General features: G+C 44.4%; 1 protein-coding gene across 1 annotated transcript in view; it reads right to left on the bottom strand.

The window, feature by feature from the left end:
- VSX2 (visual system homeobox 2) overlaps nt 1–27837 on the bottom strand; it is a 153338-nt gene that overhangs the window by 74976 nt on the left and 50525 nt on the right. The window contains exon 3 of the mRNA XM_077267422.1: nt 20678–20801. Within this exon, the coding sequence (XP_077123537.1) occupies nt 20678–20801 (124 nt within the window). The remainder of the gene's footprint in view (nt 1–20677; nt 20802–27837) is intronic.

Raw genomic sequence — 27837 nt, 5'->3', positions numbered from 1 at the left:
TGCATTTCATTTGGAAATCAAGGTCCCAGAGACTGGAGGAAGAGTAGAGAAGTACACAATCCAAGCTGCTTGAGGTCTAGTGTGAAGTATCCACAATCAGTGATGGTTTGGGGAGCCATGTCATCTGCTGGTGTAGCTGGTGTAGGTCCACTGTGTTTTATTAAGACCAAAGTCAGCGCAGCCGTCTACCAGGAAATTTTAGAGCACTTCATGCTTTCCTCTGCCAACAAGATTTTTGGAGATGGAAATTTAATTCTCCAGCAGGACCTGGCCCCTGTCCACACTGCCAAAAATACCAACACCTGGCTTAAAAACAACAGTATCACTGTGCTTGATTGGCCAGAAAACTCTCCTGACCTTAACCCCATAAAGTATCTACGGGGTATTGTCAGGAGGAAGATGAGAGACACCAGACCCAACAATGCAGACGAGCTGAAGGCTGCTATCAAAGCAACCTGGGATTCCATAACACCTCAGCTGTGCCACAGGCTGATCGCCTCCATGCCACGCCGCATTGATGCAGTAAGTGATGCAAAAGCAGCCCCAACCAAGTATTGAGTCCATTTACTGGACATACATTTCAGTAGGCCAACATTTTGAATTTGAAAATAATTTTTCAAGCTGGTGTTATAAAGTATTCTAATTTACTGAGAATGACTTTTGGGTTTTCATTGGCTGTAAGAGATACACACGTAGTGAAAATTGTTGGTACCCCTCGTTTAATGACAGCAAAACCCATAATGGTCACAGAAATAACTTGAATCTGACAAAAGTAATAATAAATAAAAGATCTATGAAAATGAACAAGTAAAAGTCTGACATTGCTTTTCAACTATGCTTCCACAGAATTGTTTGAAAAATGTAAACTCATGAAATAGGCCTGGACAATGATGGTACCCCTGAAAATGTGACAAAAGGGACATGTTAAATCAAGGTGTGTCCACTAACTAGCATCACAGTACAATCTTAGAATCAGTGAGTGGGCCTGTATATAGGGTTACAGATACTCACTGTGCTGCTTGGTGACATGGTGTGTATTACACTCAACATGGACCAGGCGAAATGAAGGAAAAAGTTGTCTCAGGAGATAAGAAAATTATAGACAAACATGTTAAATGTATAAGTTATAAGACCATCTCCATGCAGCTTGATGTTACTGTGACTACAGTTGCACATATTATTCAGAAATTTAAGATCCATGGGACTGTAGCCAACCTGTCATGTCGGACGCTGTTCAGACCAGGTCGTTCGACAGACAGCGGTAATTCCGCTTTTGACCACTATGTGCTCATTGGCGTCGGCTAGATTTTATCTAGCTGGTCCGGGGTTAATTTACCTGATGCTCGGATTGGAAGCTGGGCCATCGGCCTTTAAAACAAAAACGAAACAAAAAAAAGGGGTTTCCTTTTTTTGTTTTGTCATGGATCCCATGACTTCCATAACCCGCCACTGAGATGAAGGGGGCAGTGCAGCAACAAGGACTAGCAGTATCTAATGTGCAAGCTGTAGCGACAGGTAGAGTTGCTGAGCCTAAGTTTCCTTTGCCTGAAAAATTTGCTGGGGAACGCAGTAAATTTGTTTCTTTTCGTGAAGCTTGCAAAATATATTTCCGTATGCGCCCGATCTCCTCAGGTAATGAGGCTCAGCGTGTGGGCCTGGTGTTGTCATTGTTAAGCGGGGATCCCCAAGCCATGGGCGTTTTCTTTGCCATCTGATTCTGCTGCATTTGACTCTGTGGAGAGTTTTTTTTTCCTTTCTTGGAAATATTTACGATGAGCCTGACAGAATGGCTCTAGCAGAATCTAAGATATGCACTATTTGCCAGGGGGAGCGAGTTGCAGAGGATTACTGTTCTGAATTTCATTGCTGGGCGATCAATACACAGTGGAATGATCCAGCGCTGCGGAGTCAGCTTATTCATGGGGTTTCTGGAAGGGTTAAAAAAGCCCTTCTGATGTACGAGACTCCTACTTCTCTAGATTCTGCTATGAGTCTGGTTGTCCGCATTGATCGCCATTTGCATCAGGGGCAGCATGAGACACCGCCTATGGGAGAGGGTTTAGGTTCACGTGTGGTTGCTGCAGGTGAGCCCACGGAGCCTATGCAAATCGCAGGGGTGTCACATGTGAAGCGTCGAGCCCCTGAGCTCAGGAAGCAGGGAGCCTGTTTTTACTGCGGTAAGACTGGTCATTTTATTAACATCTGTCCTCTACTGTCTAAGAAAAACGCAACGGCGGAAAACTTCTAAGCTCAGAGGGTGTGGAGGAGACCAATCTGAGCTTATGTATATCCTCCATGGTTGTTTCTCAATGCATGCTCCCTGCTAAGGTTATAATCGCTGGCAGTGAGCTGCCAATTACTGTGTTTGTGGATAGTGGTTCAGCCACAAATCTCATTGATGAGGAGTTTTCACGCACAGCAGGTTTTAGGATTGAAAAACTGCCTCTGTTGTGAATTCCGTTCTCGGGCTCCCTCCTGTGGTCATGAGTGGTATTGTGTGAGTTCTGTTCTTGGGCTCCCTCTGGTGGCCTTTAGTGCTTACTGCGGGTCTGTAGCTGGAATCCAGCTGCCTCGTTTTCTGCTAGTCTGGCCTCTATTTAACTCCACCTGGACCTTCACTTTTTGCCTGCTTTCGTTGTATTCAGTACTGGTTCTGATCTCTCTGGACTTTCCTTGTGACCTGTCTCCTCCTGAGAAGCTAAGTCTTGCTAGTTCATGTTTGCTCATTATTTCCTTGAAAATGTTTCTCTGTATATGATGAGTTCTGTCCAGCTTGCTTATATGTAATATTCTCGCTTGCTGGAAGTTCTGGGGTGCAGAGTTGCGCCCCTCACATCGTGAGTCGGTGTGGGGGTTCTTGTAATCTCTGCGTGGATTATTTTTGATAGCATTTTATACTGACCGCACAGATCCCTTGCTGTCTTTTGTCTATTTAGTGTTAGCGGGCCTCATTTGCTAAAAAACCTGTTTTAATTTCTACGTTTGTGTTTTCCCCTTAACTCACCGTTATTATTTGTGGGGGGCTGTCTAAAACTTTGGGGTGATTTCTCTGAGGCAAGTGAGGCTTGCTTTCTCTCTAGGGGTAGCTAGTTTCTCAGGCTGTGATGAGGCGTCTAGGATTTTAGGTAACGCTCCACGGCTGCCTATAGTGTGTATTGATAGAATCAGGGTTGCGGTCAGTATAGCTCCCACATCCCCAGAGCTTGTCCTAAGGATTTCTGTTACTTAGTAGGTCAGTTTGCGATCCTTGCCACCAGGATCATAACATGCCTCATCCTATCCGCGTGGTCACCATCAATGCTGCTCCTCTCTCACAGGGGGAGATTACTGAATTTGTGGCTGAGGTGAAACTCCACATTGGGGTTCTACATTCCGAGCAGGTTACATGTAAGGTGCTCAGGAATCTTCCTGCTCAGGTGGTTTGGGGTTTTCCATGGTTGTCTATGCACAACCCGGTAATTGACTGGAAAACTCAGGACATAATTCAGTGGAGCGAATTCTGCCAGGAGAATTGCCTGGCCACATGTGTGTCTGCTGTGACTTCAAGCGTTCCGGAGTCACTTCTGGATTTTGTGGATGTGTTCTCGGAGAAGGGTTGTTCAGAGTTGCCGCCACATCGCCCCTATGACTGTACTGTAGATTTAAACCAGGGGACAAATTGCCTAAAGGAAGGATGTTTAACATCTCTGGTCTGGAGAGACAAGCATTAAAGGATTACATTGCTGAAAGTTTGAGCAAAGGGCACATCAGGCCTTCATCCTCGCCTGTGGCAGCAGTGTTCTTCTTCGTGAAGAAGAAAGATGGCGGATTACGCCCGTGTTTGGATTTCAGGGAATTGAACCAGATTACGGTTCGTGATCCATACCCTATGCGACTAATACCAGATTTGTTCAACCAGGTGGCAGGTTCTAAGTGGTTTACCAAGCTTGACCTCAGGGGGGCGTACAACCTCATAAGAGTCCGTCAAGGTGATGAGTGGAAGACGGCTTTTAATACCCCTGAGGGTCATTTTGAAAATTTGGTGATGCCATTTGGGTTGACTAACGCACTTGCAGTGTTCCAACATTTCATTAATGATGTGTTTTCGCATGTTTTGGGGAAATTCGTTATCGTGTACCTAGATGACATCCTCATATATTCTTGCGACCGTGATACTCATTTAGATCATGTCAGGCAGGTGTTACAGCTTCTCAGAGAGAATAAGCTGTATGCTAAACTTGAGAAATGTGTATTTTCTGTTCAAGTGTTGTCTTTCTTGGGTTATATTGTGTCTGCTTCTGGTTTTAAAATGGACGCCGCTGAGGTGCAAGCGGTGCTGCATTGGGAACGGCCTGATAACCTGAAAGCACTTCAGCGGTTCCTTGGGTTTTCTAACTACTATAGGAAATTTATCAAGGATTTTTCCATCATTGCTAAACCGCTAACTGACATGACTAAAAAGGGTACCAATTTCTCCGTTTGGCCTGAGGCTGCTGTGCGTGCATTTGAATTTCTTAAGAACAGTTTTGTTTCAGCCCCCATTCTTGTGCAGCCAGACGTATCAAAACCTGTTGGTGTGGGGGCGGTACTATCACAAGGCTCATCTTTGAGTGATTTACGTCCATGCGCCTATTTCTCCAAGAAACTGTCGTCCGCCGAACGTAACTACGATATCGGCAACAGGGAGTTGTTGGCAATCAAGTTGGCCTTTGAGGAATGGCGACACTTCTTGGAGGGGTCGGTACATCAGGTTACTGTTATTACCGATCATAAGAATCTGCTGTATTTGGAGTCAGCCAAGTGTCTGTCCCCCCGCTGGGCATTGTTTTTCACGCGGTTCAATTTTGTTGTCACTTACAGACCGGGGTCTAAAAACACTAAGGCGGATGCTCTGTCCAGGTGTTTTCCGGGGGGAGAACCTCGGGAGGATCCAGTACCCATCCTCCAAAAGGGTGTTGTGCTTTCGGCTCTCACTACCGAGGTTGAGGCTGAGATTGCCGAGGCTCAGGAGGAGGTACCATCTGAGCTTCCCATCAACAAATCTTTTGTACCGCTTCATCTCCGCTTAAAGGTTTTGGCGGAGCATCATGATGCTGTCCTGGCTGACCACCCAGAGGTTAGAGGTACCTTGGAGTTGGTGTCACATCGGTTTTGGTGGCCCAAGATCCGACAGGACGTGGTCTCATACTTGTCAGCTTGTACCACGTGCGCTAGGGCTAAGATGCTCCGCTCCCGTCCTGTTGGCACACTACTTCCTCTTGAGGTACCTAGTAAGCCATGGACGGAAATCTCCATGGATTTCATCACTGATTTGCCCTCCTCAGCTGGGAACACGGTCATCTTGGTGATTGTTGATCGGTTTTCAAAAATGTCGCACTTTGTGTCTTTGCCTTCGTTGCCTAACGCTAAGACTCTGGCTCAGGTATTTGTGCAGGAGGTGGTCAGACTTCATGGGGTTCCATCTGACTTCGTGTCTGATAGGGGTACTCAGTTTGTGGCAAAATTTTGGAAAGCATTTTGCTCACGGCTGGGGATCAAGTTGTCTCATTCTTCGGCGTTTCATCCTCAGTCAAATGGTCAGACAGAGCGTATGAACCAAAATTTGGAACAGTACTTACGCTGCTTTGTCTCTGATAACCAGGAGGAGTGGTCTACCTTTCTTCCTTTGGCTGAGTTTGCCATCAATAATCACCGCCAGGAGTCGTCTGGGGAGTCTCCGTTTTATTGTGTTTACGGGCTACATCCTCAATTTTGTACCTTGAGTCAGAGGGGCTCTTCCGGCGTTCCGGAGGAGGACCAGTTAGGAGCACAACTGTCATCAGTCTGGAGGAGAGTTAAACAGCGCCTGTTGAGTGTGGGTGCTAGGTACAAATGTGTGGCTGACAGTAGGCGTGTGCCAGGTCCGGACCTGAGTGTGGATGACTGGGTGTGGTTATCCACAAAAAACATGAGACTCAAAATACCATTCCTTAAATTGGGTCCACGGTTTATTGGTCCATTTAGGGTCACCGCCGTCATTAACCCAGTAGCGTACCGATTGGAGCTTCCTACGGTGTATAAGATACACAACGTGTTCCACAGGTCTCTTTTAAAGAAGGTGGTGGGTTCTGTGGACGCGGCGCCTATGCCACCTCCAGTCTTGGTGGATGGTAATTTGGAATTTGAAGTCTCCAAGGTGGTTGACTCTCGTGTAGTGCGCCGCACTTTACAGTACTTGGTACACTGGCGTGGTTATGGGCCTGAGGAGAGGTCCTGGGTACCAGCCTCGGACGTTCATGCGGATCGGCTGGTCAGGTTTTTTCACCGTCGCCATCCGGACAAGCCGGGTCCTATAAGCCGTGAGGGCCCTGGGGTCCCTCGTAGAAGGCGGGGTACTGTCATGTCGGACGCTGTTCAGACCAGGTCGTTCGACAGACAGCGGTAATTCCGCTTTTGACCACTATGTGCTCATTGGCGTCGGCTAGATTTTATCTAGCTGGTCCGGGGTTAATTTACCTGATGCTCGGATTGGAAGCTGGGCCATGCCCATTGCCTTTAAATAGTTCTCCTGAACATTGGGCGTCGCCGATTATAGCTTCTGTCTTGTGCGTTGTTATCTCGGTCTGGAGTGGTAAGCTAGTAGTTGGAGTATCATTGCTGGTGGTGTATTTCCCTTTGTCTTATTTACTCCTTCCCTTATTTACTCCTTCCTATATTTGTATTTATTTTGCCCTGCGCATTTATAGTGTATTCCTGAGTGACTGCGGCGTGGTGTATATTTTCCATTATCCTTGTCTGTTCTAACTGTGGGTATTGGTGTATAATGTTTTCACTGGGTGGTGGGCGGTGGTTTCAGCCTAGGGTTGAAACAGGAGACAGGGCTCGGGTCGAGGCCTAGACATGCACACCATCAGTGTAAACTCTAGGTAGAGGGTCAGTCAGGATTTCCCTAGTCTGAGGGAAATTGTAGGGGCCCGGGTTATTAGCTCTTGCCCACCTAGTCTCCCCGTGACACAACCTCCCTGGACGTGGCCGCAGGATGAAAATTGATGACAAATCAAAGAGACGGATAATACTAATTGTAGCAAAAGAGCCCAGAAAAACTTCTAAACAGATTAAAGGTGAACTTCAAACTCAAGGAACATCAGTGTCAGATCACACCATTCGACGTTGTATAAGCCAAAATTGACTTCATGGGAGACGACCAAGGAGGACACTATTGTTGAAAAAAAATGAAGCCACAAAGCTTCTGGGAGAATGTCCTGTGGACAGATGAAACAAAAATGGAACTTTTTGGCAAGGCACATCAGCTCTATGTTCACAGACGGAAAAATGAAGCATATCAAGAAAAGAACACTGTCCCTACTGTGAAACATGGAGGAGTCTCTGTTATGTTTGGGGCCGCTTTGCTGCATCTGGCACAGGGTGTCTAGAATCTGTGCAGGGTACAATGAAATTTCAAGACTATCAAGGGATTCTAGAGAGAAATGTGCTGCCCAGTGTCAGAAAGCTTGGTCTCAGTCGCAGGTCATGAGTCTTGCAACAGGATAATGACCAAAACACACAGCTAAAAACACCCAAGAATGGCTAAGTGGAAAACATTGGACTATTCTGAAGTGGCCTTCTATGAGCCCTGACCTAAATCCTATTCAGCATCTTTGGAAAGAGCTGAAACATGGAAAAGGCAACCTTCAAACACGAGACAACACTTTAGTAAAGAAAATGAATATTCACTCCTCTCTACACCTATGGGCATGGGGAGCAGTGAATATCCATTTCTCTTTACCAGTGTGCACAGGCTTTTGCCGCAGCAGCCGGCTCCTACCTCCTGTCACCCACTGCGCCACTGCTGCTGCTCCGCTGGCACCTGGTGGGCCCCCTTGACTCATGGGCCTCATAGCAACTGCATGGTGTGCCACTATAAGCAACACACCACTGGCTGGCTTCAAGTACTGAAGTTGCATTTACTGTTAATGCAAGTACATCAAACCATGCATGGTGTATAGACAAGTCAGAGAAATTGATCTTGGCTAATGGTCAGCATATGAATTAAGAGGGAATAGGAGATGATTACAATAATTGTCAAGTCTCCCCAACACAATGCAGAAAGAGCTCAGTAAAGGACGTGCTCTATGTCACTAAACAAGGAAACAAAGTTGTCACGATTCCTTCACTCAGTGTCTGAGACTTAGTGATGGACAGCTCTGTCATCCTATCCTGTACTGGGGCATGCTAAACTGTTAGTGCTTTGATTGACAGCTCTGTTAACCTATCAGAGAATGGGAGGTGCATAGATTTCTCCAGGTGCTACCTGTTCTTAGTAATTGACCTGCTCTTTACGTGAGCTGTCTGGCCCAGATCACAGCTAGTCAAATGCTTATGCTCTCCAGTGTGTGTTTGCCTGATTCCTGTGCTATGAGTTCTGATCTGCAGCTGCGTGACCTTTGTACCATGTTCAGGCTATCCGTTTGTTATTGCCTCTTTGCTTATCCGCTATTTCTCTGGTACTCTGACCCTGGACTGTGACCTGACTTATGCCTTTAAATTTTCTCTTAGTATACTATGTGCTCTCTTGGTACTGACCCCGAAACATCTGACTTCTGTGCCTCATGGCCTGTCCGTGAGGTGTGACTAGCATCACATTTTGACTGGCCAATACTTTTTTTTCCCTCACCAATGGATCCAGTCCGTACACTAGGTGAACAGGTGGTGAATCTGACACAGATGGTTCTGGATCTGCCAGGAAACACCAAATATTAGAACTTTCACAGTCCTAGCTTCAGGTTCAGTTTTCGATTACTATGGATGCTTTCCAAAGCTCTTCACTATCAACTGTAGCAATGACTACTGTACCTTCTGTTGTGCAGTTTGTCTTCCACTAACCAATATTGGCACTTATTGACAAATTTTCGGGGGATTAGGGTACACAGGGAGTTTAGGGTACTCAGGGAAAGCTGCAGACTATTGTTTACTTTACAACCCAAGTGTCCAGGGGTGAGTCCCAGCGGGTGGAAATAATGATGTCCCTATTGTGAGGGGGTCTTCAGACTTTGACATTCTCTTTGTCCCTACTAGCCCCAGAACGGTTTTCCATTGATGCCTTTTTTGAAGCCATAGGGATAATCTATAACGAACCTGACAGTCCAGGTCGTAGAGGCAAAGATCAGGAGGTCCGCACCACAGAGGACCATAGTTCTGAATTCTGGGAATGGTCCTGTGAAGTTCTGTGAAATGATGCAGCTCTCAGGTGTCAGCTTCACTGTGGCCTTTCATATACTCTTAAGGACTCTCTGGCTCTGCATACTCCACTCTGTTCCCTAGGGGAGGCCATGACTCAGGCCATTCGAATGGATCACAGAATTCAAGAGACGTGATGAACGACAGGGGGTTTCAGTCATCCAGCCAGAGACGGACCCAATGGAGGTTGGAGCAGCCCGCTCTTGGGTCGTGGAGAGGAGGCGTTGACGTGATCTCAAACTCTGCCTTTATTGTGGTCGTGCTAGACATTTCCTCAAAGACTGCCTGATACCCTCTCAAGCCAGCAAGCCATCGGGAAACATCTAAGTCTGGGTGATATTTTAGAAGGTCACCCATACTTCCAGGTAACCTTGAACTCCTCAGATAAATTACTGCTGTATGTGAACCTGTGGTTTTTGCTCTTGCTTTTATTGGCTGTGGATATGCCGCCAATTTAATTAATTCTGGACTGTTTCTTAAATTAGGATTAGGGACAGTTTGATTGGATTTTGACCCATTAAAATTGTCGCCATTGACAGGACACCGTTACTTCAGAACTTTGTCCAGCTGGTAGCGGTGGCATTCACACTTAGAGTGTGAACTCTTCACTCTGAGTCCATCTCCTGCTATGTGTTGGATAATTTAACTGATGGGTTGGTGTTGGGATTTCCATGGCTGCATATCCATAATCTTGCAAATAGTATATTTGTAAATCACACTGGCGCTGAACACGTGTGTCTAACTGAACAGCAGCAGGCAAAACCAGCTAGTATGGTGTAATAACTGCCAAAGAATGATCAGAGTCTATGAAAAGGTTGCCGCGCTGAAGGCACTTACTTTAGATCGATGTATAGTCCAATGCAGGGAATGTCCACTTGCGTAGCGGTTTTTCCACTGTCCGGTAGTATTTGGCGATGGGAGCGTACTCCCTAAGGTAGCAGTCCCCCGTGGGAACCCGCCGCCGTAAATCAGCGGTAGCCTCGGCCGATGGCGCCGCTGTCAGCGTAGCGAGGTGAATGGGGGGCGTGGTTAGATGGTGACGTCACCTATCAGTGTGTAACGGACGTGTGTAGGGACCAATCCCGACGCGTTTCGCAGCATTCCGAATAAAGCGATGCAGAAATAATTATTTTTTCTATAAAATAGTTTTTATTGTATAAAAGCGCCAAAACATAAAAAATGATATAAATGAGGTATAGCTGTAATCGTACTGACCCGAAGAATAAAACTGCTTTATCACTTTTACCAAACACAGAACGGTATAAACGTGCCCCCCAAAAGAAATTTACAAATTGTTGATTTTTGTTCATTCTGCCTAACAAAAATCAGAATAAAAAGCGATCAAAAAAGTCATGTGCCCGAAAATGATACCAATAAAAAGGTCAACTCGTCCCGCAAAAAACAAGACCCCACATGACTCTGTGGACCAAAATATGGAAAAATTATAGCTCTCAGAATGTGGTAACGCAAAAAATATTTTTTGCAATAAAAAGCGTCTTTTAGTGTGTGACAGCTGCCAAACATAAAAACCCGCTATAAATAGTAAATCAAACCCCCCATTATCACCGCCTTAGTTAGGGAAAAGTAATAAAATAAAAAAAATTATTTATTTCCATTTTCCCATTAGGGTTAGGGTTGGGGCTAAAGTTAGGGTTGGGGCTAAAGTTAGGGTTGGGGCTTGAGTTGGGGTTAGGATTTGGATTATGTTTACGATTGGGTTAGGGGTGTGTCAAGGTTAGGGGTGTGGTAGGGTTATGGTTAGAGTTGGGGTTAGAGGTGTGTTGGGGTTAGGGGTGTGTTGGGGTTGGAATTAGGGTTAGAGGTGTGGTTATGGTTAGGGTTGGGATTAGGGTTAGGGGTGTGTTGGGTTAGAGGTGTGGTTAGGGTTGGGATTAGGGTTAGGGGTGTGTTGGGGTTGGGATTAGGGTTAGGGGTGTGTTCAGGTTAGGGGGGTTGTTAGGGTTATGGTTAGGATTAGGGGTGTATTGGGGTTAGGGTTTAGTTAGAATTGGGGGGTTTCCACTGTTTAGGCACATCAGGGGCTCTCCAAATGCAACATGGCGTCTGATCTCAATTCCAGCCAATTCTGCGTTGAAAAAGTAAAACAGTGCTCCTTCCCTTCCGAGCTCTCCCGTACGCTGTTGTGTATTCTGCTCTTGGGTTCCCTCCGGTGGTTGTTGATAGTAATGCAGTTGTCCCTGGGTTGCAATCCTGGGCAGGTGTCCCTGCTGATTGCAGCTCTGACTGGGATATTTAGGTGTGCAGGATTCATTAGCCCTTGCCAGTTGTCCATTGTTCTTGGAGGTTTTGCATTTCTGTCTGGTTCCTCCTGCCCTGCTGCCAAATCAGCAAAGATAAGTGTCTGGTTTTTGTTTCTACAGCACACATGCTGTGTGCTTTACAATTCAGTGCTATTCATGGTTTTTTCTTGTCCAGCTTAGACTGTGTTTGGATATTTTCAGTCAAGTTGGATTCTCAGGAGACGCAGATATACATTCCATGTCTTTAGTTAGATGGTGAAATTTTTGTATTATCTGCTGTGGTTATTTTTAGGGTTTTAATACTGACCGCTTAGTATTCTGTCCTATCCTTTCCTATTTAGGTAGCGTGGCCTCTTTTGCTAAATCCTGATTTCTGCCTGCGTGTGTCTTTTCCTCTAATACTCACAGTCAATATTTGTGGGGGGCTGCCTATCCTTTGGGGTTCTGCTGTGAGGCAAGATAGAATTCCCATTTCCATCTATAGGGATATTTAGTCCTCCGGCTGTGTCGAGGTGTCTAGGATGTGTTAGGTACACCCCACGGCTACTTCTAGTTGCGGTGACAGTTTAGGGTTTGCAGTCAGTACAGGTTCCACCTACTCCTGAGAAAGTCCCATGCGGCTCCAAGGTCACCAGATCATAACAGTACAACTGGCCAGCAATGAGTTAAATGCATCTCAGAAGAAGGGAAGAAAGGTGTTGAGCCATTTTTTTTTCTGTAGCCTGCTTTGTCTTTTCTGCCCTCTTTTTCTCTGGGTGACTGAGGAGTCTTGTGCTAGCATGGATGTTCAGGGATTAGCTTCTCGTGTAGACCAGCTTGCTGCTAGGGTACAGAGTATTTCTGATTATATTGTTCAGACTCCAGTTTTAGAGCCTAAGATTCCTACTCCTGATTTGTTTTTTGGGGACAGGTCCAAATTTTTGAGTTTTAAAAACAACTGTAAACTGTTTTTTGCTCTGAGACCTCGATCCTCTGGTGATTCCATTCAGCAGGTTAAAATTGTCATCTCCCTGCTGCGTGGCGATCCTTAGGATTGGGCATTTTCCCTGGAATCTGGGAATCTGGCCTTGCTTAATGTAGACGCCTTTTTTCAGGCTTTAGGATTATTATATGATGAACCAAATTCTGTGGATCAAGCGGAGAAGACCTTGTTGGCCCTGTCTCAGGGTCAAGAAGCGGCAGAATTGTCAGAAATTTAGAAAATGGTCTGTGTTGACCAAATGGAATGATGATGCTTTGGCGGCAATTTTCAGAAAGGGTCTTTCTGAATCCATTAAAGATGTTAAGGTTTCCCACGCCTTTCGGTCTGAGTGATTCTATGTCTCTGGCCATTCAGATTGATCGGCGCTTGCGGGAGCGCAGAACTGTGCGCGCTGTGGCGTTGTCCTCAGAGCAGATGCCTGAGCCAATGCAGTGTGATAGGATTCTGTCTAGAACAAAACAACGGGGATTCAGACGTCAGAATAGGTTGTGTTTTTATTGTGGCGATGCTTCTCATGTCATTTCAGTCTGCCCTAAGCGTACCAAGAGGATCGCTAGTTCATTTACCATCAGTACTGTACAACCTAAATTTCTGTTATCTGTGTCCTTGATTTGCTCATTGTCATCATTTTCTGTCATGGCGTTTGTGGATTCAGGCGCCGCTTTGAACTTAATGGACTTTGAGTTTGCCAGGCGTTGTGGTTTTCCCTTACAGTCTTTGCGGAACCCTATTCCTTTAAGGGGCATCGATGCTACACCTTTGGCTAAAAATAAGCCACAGTTCTGGACACAGGTGACCATGTGCATGGCGCCAGCCCATCAGGAAGATTGTCGATTTCTGGTGTTGCATAATTTGCATGATGCTATCGTGCTGGGTTTTCCGTGGTTGCAGGTACATAATCCTGTGTTGGATTGGAAGTCTATATCTGTGACTAGTTGGGGATGTCAGGGGGTTCATAATGACGTTCCTTTTATGTCAATCTCCTCTTCTTCCTCTTCTGAAATTCCAGAGTTTTTGTCTGATTTTCAGGATGTATTCGATGAGCCCAAGTCCAGTTCCCTTCCACCGCATAGGGACTGTGATTGTGCTATTGACTTGATTCCAGGCTGTAAGTTTCCTAAGGGCCGACTTTTCAACCTGTCTGTGCCTGAACATACCGCCATGCGGAGTTATGTTAAGGAGTCTTTGGAGAAAGGGCATATTCGGCCATCTTCTTCACCGTTGGGAGCAGGATTTTTTTTTGTTGCTAAGAAGGATGGTTCCTTGAGACCCTGTATTGATTATCGCCTCTTGAATAAGATCACGGTCAAGTTTCAATACCCTTTACCTCTGCTTTCCGATTTGTTTGCTAGGATTAAGGGGGCTAGTTGGTTTACGAAGATTGACCTTCGGGGGGCATATAGTCTTGTTCGTATTAAGCAGGGTGATGAATGGAAAACTGCGTTTAATACGCCCAAAGGCCATTTTGAATACCTTGAGATGCCATTCGGGCTCTCTAATGCTCCATCTGTTTTTCAGTCCTTCATGCACGATATCTTCCGGACTTACCTTGATAAATTCATGATTGTATATTTGGATGACATTTTAATTTTTTCCGATGATTGGGAGTCTCATGTGAAACAGGTCAGGATGGTATTTCAGATCCTTCGTGATAATGCTCTGTTTGTGAAGGGGTCTAAGTGTCTCTTTGGAGTGCAGAAGGTTTCTTTTTTGGGCTTCATTTTTTCTCCCTCATCTATAGAGATGGATCCGTTTAAGGTTCAGGCCATTCATGATTGGATTCAGCCCACGTCCGTAAAGAGCCTTCAGAAATTTTTGGGCTTTGCTAATTTTTATCGCCGTTTCATTGCTAACTTCTCCAGTGTGGTTAAACCCTTGACCGATTTGACGAAGAAAGGCGCTGATGTGACGAATTGGTCCTCTGCGGCTGTCTCTGCCTTTCAGGAGCTTAAACGCCGATTTACTTCTGCCCCGGTGTTGCGTCAACCGGATGTTTCTCTTCCGTTTCAGGTTGAGGTTGACGCTTCTGAGATTGGGGCAGGGGCCGTTTTGTCTCAGAGGGATCCTGTTGGTTCCTTGATGAAACCGTGTGCCTTCTTTTCCCGTAAGTTTTCGCCTGCTGAACGCAATTATGATGTCGGCAATCGGGAGTTGTTGGCTATGAAGTGGGCGTTTGAGGAGTGGCGACATTGGCTTGAGGGAGCTAAGCACCGTATTGTGGTCTTGACCGATCATAAAAATCTGATTTACCTCGAGTCTGCCAGACGGCTGAATCCTAGACAGGCTCGATGGTCCTTGTTTTTTTCCCGTTTTGATTTTGTGGTCTCGTATCTTCCGGGTTCTAAGAATATTAAGGCTGATGCCCTCTCTAGGAGTTTTTTGCCTGATTCTCTTGAGGTCCTTGAACCGGTCGGCATTCTGAAAGAAGGGGTGGTCCTTTCTGCCATTTCCCCTGATTTACGACGGGTTCTTCAGGAATTTCAGGCTGACAAACCTGATCGCTGTCCAGTGGGGAAACTGTTTGTTCCTGATAGATGGACTAGTAGAGTGATTTCTGAGGTTCATTGTTCTGTGTTGGCTGGCCATCCTGGTATGTTTGGTACCAGAGAATTGGTTGGTAGGTCCTTTTGGTGGCCTTCTTTGTCACGTGATGTGCGTTCTTTTGTGCAGTCCTGTGGGACTTGTGCGCAGGCCAAGCCTTGTTGTTCCCGTGCTAGTGGGTTGCTTTTGCCCTTGCCGGTCCCTGAGAGGCCCTGGACGCATATTTCTATGGATTTTATTTCTGATCTTCCGGTTTCCCAGAAGATGTCGGTCATCTGGGTTGTTTGTGACCGGTTCTCTAAGATGGTCCATTTGGTGCCTTTGCCTAAATTGCCTTCCTCTTCTGATTTGGTTCCGTTGTTTTTTCAGCATGTGGTTCGTTTGCATGGTATTCCGGAGAATATTGTGTCCGACAGAGGTTCCCAGTTTGTTTCTAGGTTTTGGCGGGCCTTTTGTGCTAGGCTGGGCATTGATTTGTCTTTTTCTTCCGCATTTCATCCTCAGACAAATGGCCAGTCCGAGCGAACTAATCAGACTTTAGAAACTTATCTGAGATGCTTTGTGTCTGCTGATCAGGATGATTGGGTGGTTTTCTTGCCATTGGCCGAGTTTGCCCTTAATAATCGGGCTAGTTCGGCTACCTTGGTTTCGCCCTTCTTTTGTAATTTTGGTTTTCATCCTCGTTTTTCTTTGGGGCAGGTTGAGCCTTCTGACTGTCCTGGTGTGGATTCTGTGGTTGACAGGTTGCAGCAGATTTGGGCTCATGTGGTGGACAATTTGGTATTGTCTCAGGAGGAGGCTCAACGTTTTGCTAACCGTCGTCGGTGTGTTGGTTCCCGGCTTCGGGTTGGGGATTTGGTCTGGTTGTCTTCCCGTCATGTTCCTATGAAGGTTTCTTCCCCTAAGTTTAAGCCTCGCTTTATTGGTCCTTATAGGATTTCTGAGATTATTAATCCGGTGTCTTTTCGATTGGCCCTTCCGGCTTCTTTTGCTATCCATAATGTCTTCCATAGATCTTTATTGCGGAAATATGTGGTGCCCGTTGTTCCCTCTGTTGATCCTCCGGCCCCTGTGTTGGTTGATGGGGAGTTGGAGTATGTGGTTGAGAAAATTTTGGATTCTCGCTTTTCGAGGCGGAGGCTTCAGTACCTTGTCAAATGGAAGGGTTATGGCCAGGAGGATAATTCTTGGGTTTTTGCCTCTGATGTCCATGCTGCTGATTTGGTCCATGCCTTTCATCTGGCTCGTCCTAATCGGCCTGGGGGCTCTGTTGAGGGTTCGGTGACCCCTCCTCAAGGGGGGGTACTGTTGTGAATTCTGCTCTTGGGTTCCCTCTGTTGGTTGTTGATAGTAATGCGGTTGTCCCTGGGTTGCAATCCTGGGCAGGTGTCCCTGCTGATTGCAGCTCTGACTGGGATATTTAGGTGTGCAGGATTCATTAGCCCTTGCCAGTTGTCCATTGTTCTTGGAGGTTTTGCATCTCTGTCTGGTTCCTCCTGCCCTGCTGCCAAATCAGCAAAGATAAGTGTCTGGTTTTTGTTTCTACAGCACACATGCTGTGTGCTTTACAATTCAGTGCTATTCATGTTTTTTTCTTGTCCAGCTTAGACTGTGTTTGGATATTTTCAGTCAAGTTGGATTCTCAGGAGAAGCAGATATACATTCCATGTCTTTAGTTAGATGGTGGAATTTTTGTATTATCTGCTGTGGTTATTTTTAGGGTTTTAATACTGACCGCTTAGTATTCTGTCCTATCCTTTCCTATTTAGCTAGCGTGGTCTCTTTTGCTAAATCCTGATTTCTGTCTGCGTGTGTCTTTTCCTCTAATACTCACAGTCAATATTTGTGGGGGGCTGCCTATCCTTTGGGGTTCTGCTCTGAGGCAAGATAGAATTCCCATTTCCATCTATAGGGGTATTTAGTCCTCCGGCTGTGTCGAGGTGTCTAGGATGTGTTAGGTACACCCCACGGCTACTTCTAGTTGCGGTGTCAGTTTAGGGTTTGCGGTCAGTACAGGTTCCACCTACTCCTGAGAAAGTCCCATGCAGCTCCAAGGTCACCAGATCACAACAGTACGCCCAAACAGGGGTTACCCCAACATATGGGGTTTCAACGTACTCAGGACAAATTGGATAACAACCTTTGGGTCCAATTTCTCTTGTTACCCTTGGGAAAATAAAAATTTTGGGGCTACAAAAATAATTTTTGTGGGAAAAAAGATTTTTTATTTTCACGGCTCTGCGTTATAAAGTATAGTGAAACACTTGGGGGTTCAAAGTTCTCACAACACATCTAGATAAGTTCCTTGGGGGGTCTAGTTTCCAATATGGGGTCACTTGTGGGGGGTTTATACTGTTTAGGTACAAACGCAAACGCAATGTGACGCCTGCAGACCGTTCCATCTAAGTCTGCATTCCAAAGGTGTTCCTTCGCTTCCGAGCTCTGCCATGCGCCCATACTATGGTTTCCCCCCCCCCACATATGAGGCATTAGCGTACTCAGGAAAAATTGGACAACTTTTGGGGTCCAATTTCTCCTGTTACCCTTGGGAAAATACAAAACTGGGGGCTAAAAAATAATTTTTGAGGAAAAAAAAAATGTTTTAATATTTTTTATTTTCACGGCTCTGCCTTATAAGCTGTAGTGAAACACTTGGGGGATCAAAGTTCTCACAACACATCTAGAAAAGTTCCTTAGGGGGTCTACTTTCTAATATGGTGTCACTTGTGGTGGTTTCCTTTGTTTAGGCACATCAGGGGCTCTCCAAACGCGACATGGCGTTCTATCTCAATTCCAGTCAAATTTGCATTGAAAAGTCAAACGGCGCTCCTTCCCTTCCGAGCTCTGCCATGCACCCAAACAGTGGTTTACCCCCACATATGGGGTATCAGCATACTCAGGACAAACGGCACAACTTTTTGTGTCCAATTTCTACTGTTACTCTTGGGAAAATAAAAAATTGGGGGCGAAAAGATCGTTTTTGTGAAAAAATATGATTTTTTATTTTTACGGCTCTATATTATAAACTTCTGTGAAGCACTTGGGGGTTCAAAGTGCTCACCACACATCTAGATAAGTTCCTTAGGGAGAGTACTTTCCAAAATGGTGTCCCTTGTGAGGGGTTTCACTGTTTAGGCAAATCAGGGGTTCCCCAAACGCGACCTGGCTTCCTATCTCAATTCCAGTCAATTTTGCATTGAAAGGTCAAACGGCACTCCTTCTCTTCCGAGCTCTGCCATGCTCCCAAACAGTGGTTTATCCCCACATATGGGGTATCAGCGTACTCAGGACAAATTGCACAACAATTATTGGGGTCCAGTTTCTTCTGTTACCCTTGGGAAAATACAAAACTGAGGGCTAAAATATAATTTTTGTGAAAAAATATGATTTTTTATTTTTACGGCTCTACATTATAAACTTTTGTGAAGCACTTGGTGGGTCAAAGTGCTCACCACACATCTAGATAAGTTCTTTAGGGGGTCTACTTTCCAAAATGGTGTCATTTGTGGGGAGTTTCCACTGTTTAGGCACATCAGGGGCTCTCCATACGTGACATGGGGTCCTATCTCCATTCCAGCCAATTTTGCATTGGAAAGTCAAACGGCACTTCTTCCCTTCTGAGCTCTGCCATGCGCCCAAACAGTGGTCCCCCCCACACACACACATTTGGGGTATTTGCGTACTTAGGACAAATTGTACAACAACTTTTGGGGTCCAATTTCTCCTGTTGCCCTTGGTAAAATAAAACAAATTGGATCTGAAGTAATTTTTTTGTGAAAAAAGTTGAATGTTTATTTTTAAGAAAAATTTCCAAAAATTCCTGTCAAACACCTGAAGGGTTAATAAACTTCTTGAATGTGATTTTGAGCTCCTTGAGGGGTGTAGTTTTTAGAATGGTGTCCTTAATAAAAAAAATTTGGTTCCAAAATTGTGCTGATGTAAAGTAGACATGTGGGAAATGTTACTTATTAAGTATTTTGTGCAACGTATCTCTGTTATTTAACGGCATGAAAGTTGGAAAATTGCAAAATTTTCAAAATTTTCGCCAAATTTCCATTTTATGCACAAATAAGTGCAAGCAATGTCAAGGAAATTTTACCACTAACATGAAGTACAATATGTCATGAGAAAACAGTGTCAGAATCACCGGGATAAATTTAAGCGTTCCAGAGTTATAACCTCATAAATGGACAGTGGTCAGAATTGAAAAATTGGCCCGGTCATTAACATGCAAACCACCTTTAGGGGTTAAGGGGTTAAGCAATCGGAACAGTGTGGAACACCAAAATGTAAAAAGTCTTATTGGAAGAAAAATTTAACAGAGGTCAAGCAGATCTGTGTTTATACACAAAATGTACAGATGGAAAGTTGATATATATTCTATTATATGTGGACGATGTGATTAAGGTTCAACAACAGGAAACAGAAATTGCAAAGATGACTACAATTCTACTGGTGAGTCAGTTGCTGGTGAGTCAGTGAGTGTTGCTGGATATAATAGAGTTGAGTGTGCTGCTAATGAACGACCAGCCAAGATGTGAGCTGTAGCTGAAAGAGAAATGTGCTGGGGATCTCTCTCTGAATAAAGTGACTGGTGAGTCTGCTGAGGAGCTTAGCAGTCATTGGTCTAGAGAAAAAAGGACCATTTAATGGTGGACAGGCTACCAGAGTGTGAGACCTGGAAAGATTTCATGTAGACCTGTGTGTGGTTGGACATATTCCTTCCGGAGTATTAGATGTATACCTCTCGGAGTAATGACCTGTCATATGTGCTGTACTTTCCTGCTGTGTTTACCTGTGTGCCAGAGCACGGCACCTTTGTGTAAAAGTCAATCTAGGGTTTATGAAACGAATAAACCTTGTCTTGTTGGACTAAAATGTTGCCTGTGTGAATACTGCCTAAACCTACCTGAGCAAATCCCTACACTACCCACATGTTGCACCGTATACCGGGAACACCCAAGACCCGACATATACCAAGAACACCCCACAAGATCTGAGATATACCAGAAACTCCCTTGAAGACCTGCCGTTTACCGGGAACACCACACCAGACCCTACATATACCGAGAATAACCTACAAGACCTACCGTATACTGGGAACATCCCACAAGACCCACCATATATCGGGAACACCCCACAACACCTGCCATATACCGGGAACATCCCACAAGACCTGATGCATACCAGGAACACCTCACAAGACCTGACGCATACCAGGAACACCTCACAAGACCTGCTGTATACTGGGAACACCCCACAAGACCTGACGTATGACAGGAACACCCCACAAGACCAGTTATATAGCGGAAACATCCCACAACACCTGTTGTATACCGGGAACAGCCCACAACACCACAAGCCCAGGAACTCCCCACGAGACCCACCTTATACCGGAAACATCCCACAAGACCTGACATATATCGGAAACACCTCAGAAGACCCGGCATATGCCGGAAACAATCCACAATGCCTGCTGTGTACTGGGAACACCCCACAAAACCCGACATATACCAGAAACACCCTATACGACCTTACACTTCATCAATTTTTCTTCCTTGAACAACTCAACTTCAAGAAGTGACTGATGCGCTGCTGCCTAATTTGTTTGTCACCATGACGCTTATCATTGACATCAGATAATCTTCGTAATCGCTGTCAGTGAATTTAATGCTATGGCTGATGCAGCAGCAGTCACCTGTATTCTGTCTTCAGGCAGCTCTGTCTTCATGGCCAGCATCTCCCGAGCGTAGACATCAGGATAATGGGCTTCATTGAATGCTTTCTCCAGTTCCTCCAACTGGTAGGAGGTGAAGATGGTCCTAAGAGTAAGCAGCGTGAAAAGGGTAAATCATTGTGCTTGCAGGTTTTTAGTAATGACCTAACATATTAACCAAGATCCGCGTAATAAGAATTTCATGTAATAAGAGTATGTATGGAGCAATAAAACTGAGAGTGTGTGCCGGTGGGGAAAAAAACAGACAACACCCGGACGTATTAGGATATGTGCACACGTTGCAGATTTGCCTGTGGAATTTTCTGCACAGAATCTCCACCTCTTGGCAGAAAACGCAGATAAAAATCAGCGTGTTTTTGATGCGTTTATTGTGTGGATTTGATGCGTTTTTGAAAGCTAAATAAAGATGTACTATTGAACAACAAAAAAAAAAAGATTTGTGATGTAATTTCTTGTCCAACCTCCTCTTTTACATTTGTCCAACTCACATTCCATTACAGATAGATAGATAGATAGATAGCTAGATAGATAGATAGATAGATATGGGATAGATAGATCTATAGATAATATCTATCGATCTATGTATAGATCTATCTATCTATAGATCTATCTCATACCTTCTACCTATCTATCCATCTAATTCATTCTATCTATCTATCTATAGATCTATCATCTATCTATCTAATTTCTTCAATCTATTTCATTCCTTCTATCTATCTATCTATCTATCTATCTATCTATCTATCTATCTCATTCCTTCTATCTATACACGGTGTGCAGAATTATTAGGCAAGTTGTATTTTAGAGGATTATTTTTATTATTGATCAACAACTATGTTCTCAATCAACCCAAAAAGACTCATAAATATGAAAGCTTAATATTTTTGGAAGTTGGAGTGGGTTGTTTTTTTTTCACATTTGGGTATCTTAGGAGGATATCTGTTTGTGCAGATAACTATTAGGCTATGTGCACACGTTGCGGATTGGGGTGAAGAATTTTCTGCACAAAATCTGCATCTCCTAGCAGAAAACGAAGGTTCGGATTTGCAGCGGATTTTGTGCGTTTTTGTTGCGGAATTGATGCAGATTTTGTGCGTATTTTCTGTTTTTTTAGCCCTGCGGATTTCTATAATGGAAGGGGTCAGAAACGCTGCAGTTCCGCACAAAAGAAGTAGCATGCTACTTTTTTTGATCCGCAGCGGTTTTGATGCGGATTTTTCCGCACCATTAGCACAGCTTTTTTTTTTTTTGCAATTGATTTACATTGTACTGTTAATCACTTTGCGGAACTGCAGCGTTTCTGCGCGGAGAAATCCGCTGCGGATCCGCACTAATTCTGCATCGTGTGCGCACAGCCTGACTATGCAGAATTATTAGGCAACTTAATAAAAACCAAATATATTCCCATCTCATTTGTTTATTTTTACCAGGTAAACCAATATAACTGCACAAAATTTAGAAATAAACATTTCTGACATGCAAAAACAAAACCCCAAAAAATGAGTGACCAATATAGCCAGCTTTCTTTATGATGACACTCAACAGCCTTCCTTCCATAGATTCTGTCTGTTGCTTGATCTGTTTACGATCAACATTGCGTGCAGCAGCCACCACAGCCTCCCAGACACTGTTCCGAGAGGTGTACTGTTTTCCCTCCCTGTAGATCTCACATTTTATGAGTGACCATAGGTTCTCAATGGGGATCAGATCAGGTGAACACGGGGGCCATGTCATTATTTTTTCTTCTTTGTGACCTTTACTGGCCAGCCACGCTGTGGAGTAGTTGGAGGCATGTGATGGAGCATTGTCCTGCATGAAAATCATGTTATTCTTGAACGATACCGACTTCTTCCTGTACCACTGCTTGAAGAAGTTGTCTTCCAGAAACTGGCAGTAGGTCTGGGAGTTGAGCTTCACTCCATCCTCAACCCGAAAAGGTCCCACAAGTTCATCTTTGATGACACCAGCCCATACCAGTACCCCACACCTCCACCTTGCTGGCGTCTGAGTCTGAGCCCTTTACTGATCCAGCCTCTGGCCCATCCATCTGGCCCATCAAGAGTCACTCTCATTTCATCAGTCCATAAAACCATTGAAAAGTCTTAAGATACTGTATTTCTTGGCCCAGTCTTGACGTTTTATGTTTCTTGTTCAAAGGTGGTCATTTTTCAGCCTTCCTTACCTTGGCCATGTCCCTGAGTATCACACACCTTGTGCTTTTTGTTACTTGTGTATGTAGCAGGATATAATCCAAGAAAAATTATATATGTCAATCAATTGGACTAAAACTTAACTTTTAATCGTTAATATAAAAGGACAAACTCTCGTGATACCATCACCACGTGATACAAATAAGACAATATTAAAAACACAGAGGGGTTTTCACCCACTCTTGTGGACACAATCGGGTATGTCAGATAATTGCTGATACGCCTATATTGGTTTTATTGTGTCAAGACAGACATGAAATATCTGTACTGTCTTGTACTCAGATAATCCGCCTATATATACCAATTGTGCGAAAGAAATGTTGATATACATACAACTATAACCTATAATACCTACACATGAACTGTGACACATAAATCTTAGTTAAATGCCCAATCACTGGGATACCACACATACATGCGTAATGTCACTTTCCAAAGAAGGCGTATCTAAACCAAAAAATGTATGCATTCAAATCGGCGTATACACATTGCAGCTAGGAGGCCGACACAACATAGTCATAATGAAACTACTCAATAGTATACACACTTTATGGGATATTCACATCCCTTCCTATCCCGGAGGTGGGTTCCCAGGTGTATAAAACAATGTTATGTTTCAATCATATATGACATGTTTGCTTATTCATAGTCAATTCAAGCTCTTAGGCCTGATATTTTAGCATGGTACGATCTCACCCATTTCTATTCATGTGCTGTGGGTGCTCGGCCTCCTGGTACGAGGTAGCGTCTCCCAAAGTTTTAGTCCAATTGCTTGACATATTAGCTTTTTGTTACTCCAGTAACGTTGCAGCTCTGAAATATGGCAAAACTGGTGGCAAATGGCATCTTGGCAGCTACACGCTTGATTTTCCTCAATTCATGGGCAGTTATTTTGCACCTTTTTTGCCCAACACGCTTCTTGCGACCCTGTTGGCTATTTGCCATGAAACGCTTGATTGTTCGGTGATCACACTTAAAATGTTTGGCAATTTTAAGACTGCTGCATCCCTCTGCAAGACACCTCACAATTTTGGACTTTTCAGAGCCTGTGAAATCTCTCTTCTGACCCATTTTGCCAAAGGAAAGGAAGTTGCCTAATAATTAAGCACACCTAATATAGGGTTTTGATGTCATTAGACAACAGTGCACCCCTCATCATTACAGAGATGCATATCACCTGATTTACTTAATTGGTAGTTGGCTCTCAAGCCTGAACAGCTTGGAGTAGGACAACATGAATAAAAAGTACCATGTGATCAAAATACAACTTGCCTATTAATTCTGCACACAGTGTAGATAGATAGATGGACAGATAGAAGGAATGAGATAAATAGATGATAGATAGATAAATAGATAGATAGATATATCTCTATCAATAGATAGATCTATGGATAGATGTACTGTAGATAGATATATGGATAGTTATATATACAGTACAGACCAAAAGTTTGGACACACCTTCTCATTTAAAGATTTTACTGTATTTTCATGACTATGAAACTTGTACATTCACACTGAAGGCATCAAAACTATGAATTAACACATGTGGAATTATATACTTAACAAAAAAGTGTGAAACAACTAAAATTATGTCTTATATTCTAGGTTCTTCAAAATAGCCACCTTTTGCTTTGATGACTGCTTTGCACATTCTTGGCATTCTCTTGATGAGCTTCAAGAGGTAGTCACCGGGAATGGTCTTTCAACAATCTTGAAGGAGTTCCCAGAGATGCTTAGCACTTGTTGGCCCTTTTGCCTTCACTCTGCGGTCCAGCTCACCCCAAACCATCTCGATTGGATTCAGGTCTGGTGACTGTGGAGGCCAGGTCATCTGGCGTAGCACCCCATCACTCAACTTCTTGGTCAAATAGCCCTTACACAGCCTGGAGGTGTGTTTGGGGTTATTGTCCTGTTGAAAAATAAATGATGGTCCAACTAAATGCAAACCGGATGGAATAGCATGCCGCTGCAAGATGCTGTGGTAGCCATGCTGGTTCAGTATGCCTTCAATTTTGAATAAATCCCCAACAGTGTCACCAGCAAAGCACCCCCACACCATCACACCTCCTCCTCCATGCTTCACGGTGGGAACCAGGCATGTAGAGTCCATCCGTTCACCTTTTCTGCGTTGCACAAAGACACAGGGGTTGGAACCAAAGATCTCAAATTTGGACTCATCAGACCAAAGCACTGATTTCCACTGGTCTAATGTCCATTCCTTGTGTTCTTTAGCCCAAACAAGTCTCTTCTGCTTGTTGCCTGTCCTTAGCAGTGGTTTCCTAGCAGCTATTTTACCATGAAGGCCTGCTGCACAAAGTCTCCTCTTAACAGTTGTTGTAAATATATGTCTGCTGCTAGAACTCTGTGTGGCATTGACCTGGTCTCTAATCTGAGCTGCTGTTAACCTGCGATTTCTGAGGCTGGTGACTCAGATAAACTTATCCTCAGAAGCAAAGGTGACTCTTGGTCTTCCTTTCCTGGGGCGGTTCTCATGTGAGCCAGTTTCTTTGTAGCGCTTGATAGTTTTTGCCACTGCACTTGGGGACACTTTCAAAGTTTGCCCAATTTTTCAGACTGACTGACCTTCATTTCTTAAAGTAATGATAGCTGTTGTGAACTATACTTTTTGGCTCCCTCTTGTGGTCACTAGTGATTTGGCACTTGGATTGTCTTTTACCAGGTTGGTGCTCACCTGCTTCGTTAGGCCTGGGGTGTTGCTATTTAAACTTCCTGGATTCTCAGTCCAGTGCCTGGCATCGTTGTAATCAGTTCACTTCTGTTTGCTCCTGTCTTCAGGTCCTGGTTCTTTGCAAGATAAGCTAAGTTCTGCTTTCGTACTCTTGATCATTTGCATTGTTCATATTTTTTGTCCAGCTTGTACAATATGTGATTCCTGTTATTGCTGGAAGCTCTAGGGGGGCTGATATTCTCCCCCCACACCGTCAGTCGGTTTGGGGGTTCTTGGATATTCGGTGTGGATATTTTGCAGGGTTTTTTGCTGACCATATAAGTCTTCTTACTATATTCTGCTATTAGTCAGTGGGCCTCTCTTTGCTAAATCTAGTTCATTCTTACATTTGTCTTTTCTTCTTACCTCACCGTTATTATTTGTTGGGGGCTTGTATTACTTTGGGGTCTTTTCTCTGGAGGCAAGAGAGGTCTTATTTTCCCTGATAGGGGTAGTTAGTTCTCCGGCTGGCGCGAGACGTCTAGGACCAACGTAGGCACGTTCCCCGGCTGCTGTTAGTGTTTGCGCTAGGATCAGGTATATGGTCAGCCTAGTTACCACTTCCCTATGAGCTGGTATTTATGTTTTGCAGACTTTGCTGTAATCTTTGAGGTCCCCTGCCATTGGGATCATAACAGTATGCCAGGCCCATAAATAGTTAATGCATTGCTGAAGTGGGATTAAAAGAAAAGTTCTGAGGTTTTTTTTTTGTTTTTTTTTTCTTCCTCCCCTTTATCTCTGAGTGGCTTGAAGCTTTGCTGCAGACATGAATGTTCAGACCTTGATTACTAGTGTGGATCAGCTTGCTGCACGTGTGCAGGGCATTCAGGATTTTGTTGTTAGCAGTCCTATGTCAGAGCATAAGATACCTATTCCTGAGCTGTTCTCTGGAGATCGATTTAAATTTAGGAATTTTAGGAATAATTGTAAATTGTTTCTATCTTTGAAACCTCGTTCGTCTGGAGATTCAGCTCAGCAAGTCAAAATTATTATCTCCTTCTTGCGTGGCGACCCTCAGGATTGGGCTTTCTCGTTAGCGCCAGGAGATCCTGCATTGGCGGATGTTGATGCGTTTTTTCTGGCGCTCGGATTGCTTTATGAGGAGCCTAATCTTGAAATTCAGGCAGAAAAAGCTCTACTGGCCATCTTTCAGGGCCAGGATGAAGCTGAGGTGTACTGCCAAAAATTTCGGAAATGGTCCGTGCTTACTCGATGGAATGAATGTGCTCTGGCCGCAAATTTCAGAAATGGCCTTTCTGAAGCCATTAAGAATGTGATGGTGGGTTTTACAATTCCTACAAGTCTGAATGATTCTATGGCGCTGGCTATTCAGATTGATCGGCGTTTGTGGGAGCGCAAATCCGCTAAACCTCTGGCGGTGTTGTCTGAACAGACACCTGTCTCAATGCAATGCGATAGAATCCTGACTAGAACCGAACGACAAAATCATAGACGTCAGAATGGGCTGTGTTTTTACTGTGGTGATTCTACACATGTTATATCAGCATGCTCTAAACGCCTAACCAAGGTTGTCAGTCCTGTCACCATTGGTAATTTGCAGCCTAAATTTATTTTGTCTGTGACTTTAATTTGTTCATTGTCTTCCTACCCTGTTATGGCATTTGTGGATTCAGGTGCTGCCCTGAGTCTTATGGACTTGTCATTTGCCAAGCGCTGCGGTTTTGTCCTGGAGCCTTTAAAGGTTCCGATTCCTCTCAGAGGAATTGATGCTACGCCACTGGCGGAAAATAAACCGCAGTATTGGACACAAGTGACCATGTGCATGACTCCTGAACATCGGGAGGTGATTCGTTTTCTTGTTCTGCATAAAATGAATGATTTGGTCGTTTTAGGTCTGCCATGGTTACAGACCCATAATCCTGTTTTGGATTGGAAGGCTATGTCTGTCTCAAGTTGGGGTTGTCAGGGAATTTATTGCGATTCTCCGCCGGTGTCTATTGCTACTTCTACTCCTTCAGAAGTTCCTGAGTATTTGTGTGACTATCAGGATGTATTCAGTGAGTCCAGGTCCAGTGCTCTTCCTCCTCATAGGGACTGTGACTGCGCTATAGATTTGATTCCGGGCAGTAAATTTCCTAAGGGACGATTATTTAATTTGTCTGTACCCGAGCATGCCGCGATGCGTTCTTATGTCAAGGAGTCTTTGGAGAAGGGGCATATTC

This window comes from Ranitomeya variabilis, chromosome 1 (assembly GCF_051348905.1).
Source record: "Ranitomeya variabilis isolate aRanVar5 chromosome 1, aRanVar5.hap1, whole genome shotgun sequence".
In the NCBI taxonomy this organism is placed as follows: Eukaryota; Metazoa; Chordata; class Amphibia; order Anura; family Dendrobatidae; genus Ranitomeya; species Ranitomeya variabilis.
The sequence above is the reverse complement of the archived record's forward strand: the minus strand, read 5'-3'. Positions and strand labels throughout refer to the sequence as shown.